The 9,540-nt window shown below is 46.2% G+C and overlaps 1 protein-coding gene across 3 annotated transcripts; it reads left to right on the plus strand.

The window, feature by feature from the left end:
- Positions 1-684: 684 nt before the first annotated feature.
- nedd1 (NEDD1 gamma-tubulin ring complex targeting factor) lies at positions 685-9,192 on the plus strand. 3 transcript variants are annotated; one of them, XM_088079514.1, is made up of 16 exons: positions 685-837; positions 2,345-2,488; positions 2,658-2,752; positions 2,843-2,959; positions 3,064-3,204; positions 3,792-4,021; positions 4,619-4,820; positions 4,921-5,044; positions 5,251-5,382; positions 5,489-5,551; positions 5,973-6,062; positions 6,417-6,583; positions 6,664-6,853; positions 7,252-7,393; positions 7,489-7,555; positions 8,651-9,192. In XM_088079514.1, exons 2-16 carry the CDS (start codon positions 2,353-2,355, stop codon positions 8,753-8,755), a joined length of 2,001 nt encoding a protein of 666 aa, XP_087935640.1. In that variant the 5' UTR covers positions 685-837; positions 2,345-2,352; the 3' UTR covers positions 8,756-9,192. The 3 variants fall into 3 exon arrangements, with proteins under 3 accessions (XP_087935640.1, XP_087935642.1, XP_087935641.1); XM_088079516.1 differs by having other exon boundaries at positions 5,489-5,539; XM_088079515.1 differs by having other exon boundaries at positions 5,254-5,382.
- Positions 9,193-9,540: the final 348 nt, after the last annotated feature.

Below are 9,540 nucleotides of genomic sequence, written 5' to 3' on the forward strand. Positions count from 1 at the left end.
ATGATATGATATGATATGATATGATATGATATGATATGATATGATATGATATGATATGATATGATATGATATGATGTGATGTGATGTGATGTGATATGATATGATATGATATGATATGATATGATATGATATGATATGATATGATATGATATGATATGATATGATATGATATGATGTGATATGATACGACATGACATATTATCTTATGTTATGTCACATCATATTATATTGTATTGTTATATATTCCATTTTATACATAATATATTTACTTTAACTTGCGAGTGGAAAAATGTGAGAACTCATTATGCAAAACTTCAGAATGATATATATTGTGTAGTTAAATCATTATTATTGATTATTGATGCTTTAATGTGTTGCTCACAGGTAACACACTTTATTCATGTACCGTTCGTTGATTAATCAATTAGCTGATTGACAGAAAAATAATAGGCAACTTTTTTTTAAATTGAACATATACACGTTGAGCTGCATTTCTTGTATTATTATAATAATAATAATATTTTTTTTATTTATTGTAAGAGTTATTTATGTAATTATTTTAATACTACATCATTAAATTTGTATTAAATTACTATTAATTATTATTCACATATATTATAGAAAATATTTCAAATGAATATATGTTATTACACATTTTTATTTGCTTGTAAAAACAAACTACTCAATAAAGTTTAGGGGAAACAGCAGTTCCTCCTTTTTGTCCCTGCCGTGTCGCCGTAGTGGCGGTTTATTGGCTGCAGGCGGACTCAAAACAAAACGGCTCCTCTGACCCGTCTGACTCTTGTCGTCTTTTCAGGACTTTATCGACCTCTGACGGTACGTGAGACTGTTTTTACACATCAGATTTAACCCTTTGAAGCCTCGCAGACGACTTCCCGCCAGTCTGAGGCTGTTTGAGCGGATCTTTGTGGCTGTTTGGGAACTTTGAAACCAGCTGAGGCTGTTTGGAGCTAACTGTTAGCTCCCGTTTAACCACATCTGCTCTGAAGCTAACCATCAAACTAACTACTACACTAACCATCAAACTAACTACTACACTAACCATCAAACTAACTACTACACTAACCATCAAACTAACTACTACACTAACCATCAAACTAACTACTACACTAACTACTACACTAACCATCAAACTAACTACTACACTAACCATCAAACTAACTATTAAACTAACTGTTAAACTACTAGTTCAACTAACCGCTACACTAATGGATAAATTACCTATTAACCCTTTAACACCTGGCTCGTCTTCAGTTTTCTTGTGTTGTTCAGACGTTTTAAAAGCGTCCAAACCTCTGAAAGCTGCTAAAATCTGTTTATTTTGAAAATCTTTTTTTTTTTTTTGAAAAAAGGAAACGAAAAAGAAAAGTCCTGCAGACGAAAGCTGTCAGGTGACAGAAAACATCTGAAAATCAGCTGATTTTTGTCAAAAAAAAAAAAAATGAAGAGAGAATTTCAGTTATAAATCAGTTATTATATATTTAATCTTATTCTGCAAATAAAACGAAACATTTTTTAAAACATATTTTTCTTTTGCACTTTCTTAAGGCAGTTTTAGTGTTTTCTGTGTTTTTACTTTGATCAGCTGATCTGTCACTGATCAATAAGCGATCAGCTGGAGGTGCCTCACACTGTCACCTGCTGACTGGATGAGCTCACAGGTTCATGTTTAATGAGTTAGCAGGTAGTTTAACCCTTTAACACCTGAGCATATCGGCTTGATTGTTTTTCACAGGTGTGACATGAAAAAGGCAACGAGCAACTTAACAAAAAATGTTCCAAAATTAGCAGGAAATTTACAAAAAGTTACAGGAAAATTACCTGAAAAATTAGAAACAAAGAAGCGATTTTTGGGCACCTTTAAAGAACGGAATTGTAGGTCCTTTTTCTCTGTGACTTTTAAGTGAAACATTTTGGTTTAAAAAGTGGTGTTTTTTGACTTTTTTGCATTTTTTTTTTAATTTTTGGGGATCATTTTTAAAGCAAACAAATGGCTTTTTTTAGAGTATTCCTGAGAGGTGTCGGCTGTTAACCCACGTGAGATTTCGGCGGCAAACCAGTGAACATTTTCATCATTTCATCATCAGATGTTGGTGATTAAGAAAACTGAAATGTGTCAATCACAGTTTCCAAAAGTGATGTCTTAATTTGCTTGTTTTTTGGAGCAAAGCAGCACAAAATCCAACAATAATCATATTTTTCATTTTAGTTCTACACATGATTACTGCATATGACAGCGATGTGTGTGTGTGTGTGTGTGTGTGTGTGTGTGTGTGTGTCCGTGTCCGTCTGTGTCCGTGTCCGTGTCCGTTCGTCCGTCCAGGTGCTGCGATGGAGGAGGTGACCCGCCTGGTGTCGACAGGAGACTGTGTGAGGATCTGGGATGCAGCATCGATGGCGCCGTTGGAGCAGTTTAACCCTCACAGCGCCAGTCACCCGGTGGCTCAGGCCTGCTGGAGCTCCAACAGTATCCTGACAGATGAACGAAAACAGACTTAATCCCAGAAATGTCCTTAAATCTAAGAAACGTCCTAAAATCTTAGAAATGTCCTAAAATCCTAGAAATGTCCTAGAAAAACTCAGTGGTTGTGTCTCTGTGTGAACTGGGGATGGTTGACCTTGACCAGTTGTCTCAGACCAGTACCTGGTGAGCGCCAGCAGCAGCGGAGACAAACTGGTGGTCTCCAGCCTCAAATCGTCTCCTGTCCCAGTGGTGGAACTGGGCGAGGGGGTGAGAGCTCCTGTTCTCTGCAGATTTTGTCTTTGCGTTCAGTGGTCCGTGTCTCAGCGCTCACCCTCTGCTCTCTGATGGTCCATGCAGAAAAAGCAAACCCGTGTGTGTCTCAGCTCGTCGTCCCAGTTTCTGGTCAGCGGAGGTCTGGATCACTGCGTCCACATCTGGGACCTGAAGACCAAGAGACTGCACCGCTCCCTCAAGGTGAGACCTCACAGGGGACAGAGGGACACCTGCTAGAATATAAAGTCTGTGTCAGAGTCTTTTCCATGGAGGAGGGGACATTATTGTCTCTGTCTGTCCCTCAGGACCACAAAGAGGAGGTGACCTGCGTGTCCTTTAACGTCAACGACAGCTACGTGGCGTCCGGCTCCACCAGCGGAGATCTGGTCCTCCACAGTCTGACCACCAACCTCTCCAGCAAAGCCTTCGGACACGGCAGCAACCAGGTCAGAGTGTTTGTCAACACATTTTTTTCCTACAGCCCCCAAGGGCCAGATCGGGCCCCTGACAGGACCCCGACTATTCTCTAATCCCCAATAAAATACAGTGATTGACTCTGTGAACAGTTTTTGTCCTTTTAGTCTCCATAAGGTGTCAGAGACATAAAACAGCATCAACATAGAGCTTGTTGATCAAAAAAAGAGCCAGAGGAGGATCCCCCACACCCCCGACAGAGGACACAGCTGAGACACTGATGTCCTAAAATCACAGAAATGTCCTCAAATCCCAGAAATGTCCTAACATTCTCCAAATGTCCTTAAATCTGAGAAAAATCCTGAAATTTGGAAAAAGTCCTAGAGACATGTATGGGGCCGCTGTGACTGGCCCCTGGCATTTTGTAAAATTGGCCCTCACACACAGCAGGTGGAGTGTCCCCTGGTGTGTGTGTGTGTGTGTGTGTGTGTGTGTGTGTGTGTGTGTGTGTGTGTGTGTGTGTGTGTGTGTGTACGTACTCAGGAACTAAACGTCCTCTGATGAAACTCTTTCTGCTCTTTGTTATTTCTCTAAAATGTCCCCGTGTCCCCGTCCTCAGCCCGTCCACGACCTGAGGCTGTCCCCGCTGCGGCGCTCCCTGCTGGGCAGCGTCTCGGACAGCGGCGCCGTCGTCCTGTGGGACTCCAACACCCAGAAGGAGCTGCACGTGTTCGACGGCGCCCACAAGGCGCCGGGCTCCGGTCTGGCCTTCTCGCCCGCCAGCGAGCTGCTGGTGGTCAGCGTCGGTCTGGACAAGAAGATCGTCTGCTACGACACGGCCAGCAGGATGTGAGAGACGGTTCTTATTGATTATTGATGATTATCACCATTTATCTGCAGCTCGCTGTTCACATCAGTAATTTCACATTTTATCGTTAAAATCGAATTATTAAAACAAGCGACCGTCCAAAAGATATTAACCCTCGGACAGCCGGAGGTACATCGGTGTTCTCGTTCAGACGCTTTTCACGAGCGTTTGAACCTTAAACCAAGCAACCCGAAAATTAGTTTTTACAGAAAGAGAGAAATTATTCAAAGTTTACAATTAATTAAAAAAAGATATACAGGAAAATGTATTTTTAATCTTTATTTTCATTTTAAAATCTGTTTTTCTTTTTTATTTTAACCCTTTTTTATTGACTTAAACATTTTTTCTCTTTTCTTTTTTCCAGTAAATTTCATTAATTTTTTTGTAACTTGTAAAAGCTTCCCGTGTTTTTGACAGAAATCAAGACACTTTGAAAGGGTTAATTCATCGTTTTAAATATACGTTTTTTCCATTGAAAGTTTTCTTTGGCTTTTAAAAGTAATTTTCTGAATCTGTTCTGTGTGTGTGTTTGTGCGTGTGTGTGCGTGTGCGTGTGCGTGCTCGTGTACCTCCTCCAGCGTCCTGCGGTCGATCCGGGTTGACGGTCCCCTGACCGCGGTGGACTTCACTCCGGACGGTACCGGTCTGGTGGTTGGATCCACTCAGGGGAAGATCTACCATTACGACCTGAGGAACTCCGGCGCCCCCACCAGGATCACCGCGGCGCACAAAACCTCCGTCACCTGCCTTCGTTTCCAGAGCAACGCCAACAAACACAAGGTACCAGCTGAGCGACGGCGGCGCTCAGACTTTAACGCACTCCTGAGTTTAGAGTACAGTCAGTCAATCATGACATCACTTCCTGTCTTTTTGACTCCAGTCCAGCAAACTGGGATCCACAAAGATCGCCAGCACGAAGAGATCCTCCATCAAGGTGTCAAACAGCCAGCCGGACCCCGCCCCCGCCACGGGCCCCGCCCCCCACAGACAGGTCACAGGCACAGGTGAGTTCAGAGGGATTTACGCCTCGAGGATTTTAGGAGGTTTTCAGGATTTTAAGCCATTTCTGAGATTTGGAACATTTCTAGCATTTTTGGACATTTTTAGGTTTTTGGACATTTCAGGGATTTTAAGATGTTTCTAGGATTTTTGTGACGTTTCGAGAACAATCAATAAATCCATCGATCAGCACTAACGGCGTGGTGTCCAGCAGGCGGCGCCGGCGCAGAGGTCGCGTCCCAGGAGGCCGAAGGTCAGCAGGGGACGGAGCAGTTTCCTGTTGTGGACAAGTTCAGCAGCGTTGGACGAAACAGCCTGGACGTCTTCTCTCCGGCTCGGGAAGGTCGGAGCTCTGACGATGCGTTCACTGTCTGCTCTGATGTCCTCAAAGTGATGTTTGTTCTCAGTTAAAATTCTGTCTCCCTCTGTCCACCTGTCCTCTCGTCCAGACTGCGGGACCCACGGGACGACCGGAGACACGCCGTTTGGAAGAACACACGGTACAACAGGAAGTCAGTTTAACCCTTTAACAGCAGGATCGACGTGTGTTTTCTCGTGCTGCGTTCACACGCCTTTCACGATCATTTTAACGTCTGAAACCCGAGAACATGAATCAGGAACAGAACGAGCAACTCGGGATGAAAAAAAAACGTAATAATCATTTCTTACTAAACAAAGCTTCAGGAAGAACGTAGAATTTTGTACGCGCTTTCCTGAGGTGAGTTTATTAAGCTAGTTTGCTTTTTTCTGTATGTGTTTTTATTTATTTGATATATTTTCTTTTCTTTCTTTTCTTTTCTTTTTTTATTTTCTATCTGGTGAATTTGTTATTACCAGATTACCTTTTAAGTTGCTCGTCGTTTCTCGGGTTTTGGAGGGTTAAACTCTAACGGGATGATGATGGTTCTGAACTGTGATGCTATGTTTCCATAGTTACCAGTTTGGAGATGCTGTCCAGAGAAGGAGAGGGACAGCAGGTCATCGGTCGGGCCAGTTTGGACATCTTCTCCCCAGTCAGAGAAGGTCAGTCTGCTGGTTTCCACTGGTCTTTACTGGTTTCCACTGGTCTCTGCTGGTTTCCACTGGTCTCTGCTGGTTTCCACTGGTCTCTGCTGGTTTCCACTGGTCTCTGCTGGTTTCCACTGGTCTCTGCTGGTTTCCACTGGTTGGAGACTTCAGCCTGTTGACAGAGACCTTCATCAGGGTTTCCAGGGTCATGGAAATCTTCATTTCTTTAAATATCAAAACGACATCATTTATCACAGACTAAAAACTAAAATTATGGATAAATGTCGGGCACGTGGGGCATGAAAAAAAAAATTGGGGTCCTTGAAAGGTCATGGAAAGTTTTGAAATGTCATCATCATTGTGTTCCAGACTGTCATTCAGGGGCCACCTCGCACAGGAAGACCCCCCTGGGAACGCCCCTGGTGGGCGCCGCAGGGCGCTGCTACAGCCCGCTGTCCGCCTTCCAGACCCCTCCCCCGATCAAAGAGGAGGAGCCAGCCCACGCCGCGGACGCCGAGCCACGTGACCCCAGGAAGGTGCTGACCTCTGACCTCAGTCTGACGCCGCAGAGTCTCACAACAAACAATAAACAACAAGCGACTCTTTCTGTTGACAGTCGGACAAAACCAGCAGCTCCAGTGTGGAGGGGGAGGGGCCGACCACGCCCACCGCCACCCAGCAGACCAGTCACAGCCAGCCGGCCCCGCCCTTCTTCACTCCGGAGCCCAGCCTCAGGAGGGCCAACGGCGTTCAGGCTCAGCTGAGCTACGACTCACCTGTCCAGGGAGCTCCGCCCACCATGGCAGGTACAGCAGGCGGGCCGGGGGCCAGAGTCCAGGGGCCCGTCACAGAGGTCCCGGACAGGTTTTTCAGGGTTTCAGGACGTTTCTCAAATATCAGAGCATTTTAAGACGTCTCGATTTTACAATGTTCCTTTTTAGGATGTTTTAAGGGTTTTAAGAAATTTAGGATTTTAGGACGTTTCTGAGGTTTCAGGACATTTTTAGGATTTTAGGACATCCACTGGCTCTTTTTTGATCAACCAGCTCTACTTTGACACCACAGAGGTGCAGAGGTAGAGGACAGTTCTGATCAAACGGAGGTGTGTGTGTGTGTGTGTGTGTGTGTGTGTGTGTGTGTGTGTGTGTGTGTGTGTGTGTGTGTATATATACACGTACACACACACACACACACACACCTTCAGGTGCGGCTCTGTCAGCGGCCGTCTCCTCCTCGCTGTCCCAGAACATTGCAGACGTGGTGGGTCAGACCGGAGCGGCTCCTCTCACCTCCCTGCAGATCCACTTCATCCAGAACATGATCCACGAGACGCTGGAGGACTTCAGGTCCGTCCCGAACCTCTGACCTCTGACCTGTGACCTGCGACCTGTGACCTCTGACAGGTGTGGGACACTAACGGTGCTCTCCTTCTTCTGTTCAGGGACGCCTGTCACAGAGACATCGTCAACCTGCAGGTGGAGATGGTCCGACAGTTTTACATCCAGCTGGTACGAACGTCACAGACGTCTCCTCCTCCTGCTGCTCCTCTCTCCTCCTCTTCTTCCTACTCCTGCTCCTCTTCCTCCTCCTCTCTCCTCCTGCTCCTCCTCCTCTCTCCTCCTGCTCCTCCTCCTCTCTCCTCCTCCTCTCTCCTCCTGCTCCTCCTCCTCTCTCCTCCTGCTCCTCCTCCTCTCTCCTCCTGCTCTTCCTCCTCTCTCCTCCTCTCTCCTCCTCCTCTCTCCTCCTGTTCCTCTCTCCTCCTCTCTCCTCCTGCTCCTCTCTCCTCCTGCTCCTCCTCCTCTCTCCTCCTCCTCCTCTCTCCTCCTGCTCCTCCTCCTCTCTCCTCCTCCTCCTCTCTCCTCCTGCTCCTCCTCCTCCTCTCTCCTCCTGCTCCTCCTCTCTCCTCCTGCTCCTCCTCCTCTCTCCTGTTCCTCTCTCCTCCTCTCTCCTCCTGCTCCTCCTCCTCTCTCCTCCTCCTCCTCCTCCTCCCTCCTCCTCCTCCTCTCTCCTCCTGCTCCTCCTCCTCCTCCTCCTCCTCTCTCCTCCTGCTCCTCTCTCCTCCTCTCTCCTCCTCCTCCTCCTCCTCCTCCTCTCCTCCTCCTCCTCCTCCTCTCCTCCTGCTCCTCCTCCTCTCTCCTCCTCCTCCTCCCTCCTCCTCCTCTCTCCTCCTCCTCCTCTCTCCTCCTGCTCCCCCCCCTCTCCTCCTCCTCCTCTCTCCTCCTCTCTCCTCCTGCTCCTCCTCCTCTCTCCTCCTGCTCCTCTCTCCTCCTGCTCCTCCTCCTCTCTCCTCCTGCTCCTCCTCCTCTCTCCTCCTGACTTTCACTGAAGGCCTCAAACAGCCATGACTGAAGGACTTCGTGTCCGTGCTTCATACGGTCCTGAAAAACTGGAAAAGTCTTGGAATTTAGGATTTCCAGGCCTGTCAAAGTTTTGGAAAACTAAATATATAATTTTGGAAAAGTTGTGGATTGTTTTTTATTATCAGAAAAGTCATGATTTGTTTTTCTTTTTTCTGGAAAACAAAGTTGATTTTTTAAAAATGTTATTGAAATCTTTTTTGTGACGATGGGTGCGTGTGATCACACTGACCTGGTGTGTTTCAGAACGAGATCCACGGTCTGATCGAGAAGTACTCGGTGAACGAGGCTCTGGTGGAGGAGGTGGAGCGGCTCAGAGAGGAGAACCGCAGGCTGAAGACCAACTACTGACACCCTGGACCTCATCGCAGACCAGGTTTCATCCGCCGAGAGCCTCAACCTGCACGAGAAAGTCTACCGTCAAACTGAGCGCAACTGACTCTATAACCTCTGCTCCGGGTCTCTGCCGACCCAGGAGGACTGATGGTCTGACGGTCTCAGGCGGTCTCAGACAGTCTCTGGCATACTCAGATGGTCTCAGACGGTCTCAGGCAGTCTCTGGCGGTCTCTGATGGCTGAGACTGCAGCCTGCTGCTGTGTTTTGTGTTTGAACTGATAAAATGTCCAGCTGAGTCTGTCCGACACACAAATGTCTGTGAGGACGTTGACTCGTTCAGAGGGACATTTGTCTCCGTCTCAGCGTCTCCGTTTGTGCCTCGATCATGTTTTTATTGATGAGAACTCGTTTGTCTAAAGAATAAAAGATTCATGTTGAGAATAATTACAAACTCTTTTGTGTCTTTTTGTGTCTTTGAATGATGAAAAGTTTCATCTGGAAACAACAAACACAATAATCCTGTTACAACTGACGGCCCCCGGGGGCCGAATCTGGCCTCTGACAGGGTCCCTGGTGGCCCCCCAACCATTTTACAATGGACACTAAAAATAAAGTGACTGACACTGAATAGTTTTGGTCCTTTTAGTCTCCATAAGGTGTCAGAGATATAAAACACAATTAAACGTCATGTTCTAAAATCCTAAAAAAAGTCCTAAAATCCTAGACTATGATCTTTTTGAATATCTATGAAATAAATTTGAGTTCGGATACGAGTACGAGTTCGGATCTATAATAAATC

This window comes from Plectropomus leopardus, chromosome 7 (genome assembly GCF_026936395.1).
Source record: "Plectropomus leopardus strain MGB_pleo_1.0 chromosome 7, ASM2693639v1, whole genome shotgun sequence".
NCBI lineage: Eukaryota > Metazoa > Chordata > Actinopteri > Perciformes > Serranidae > Plectropomus > Plectropomus leopardus.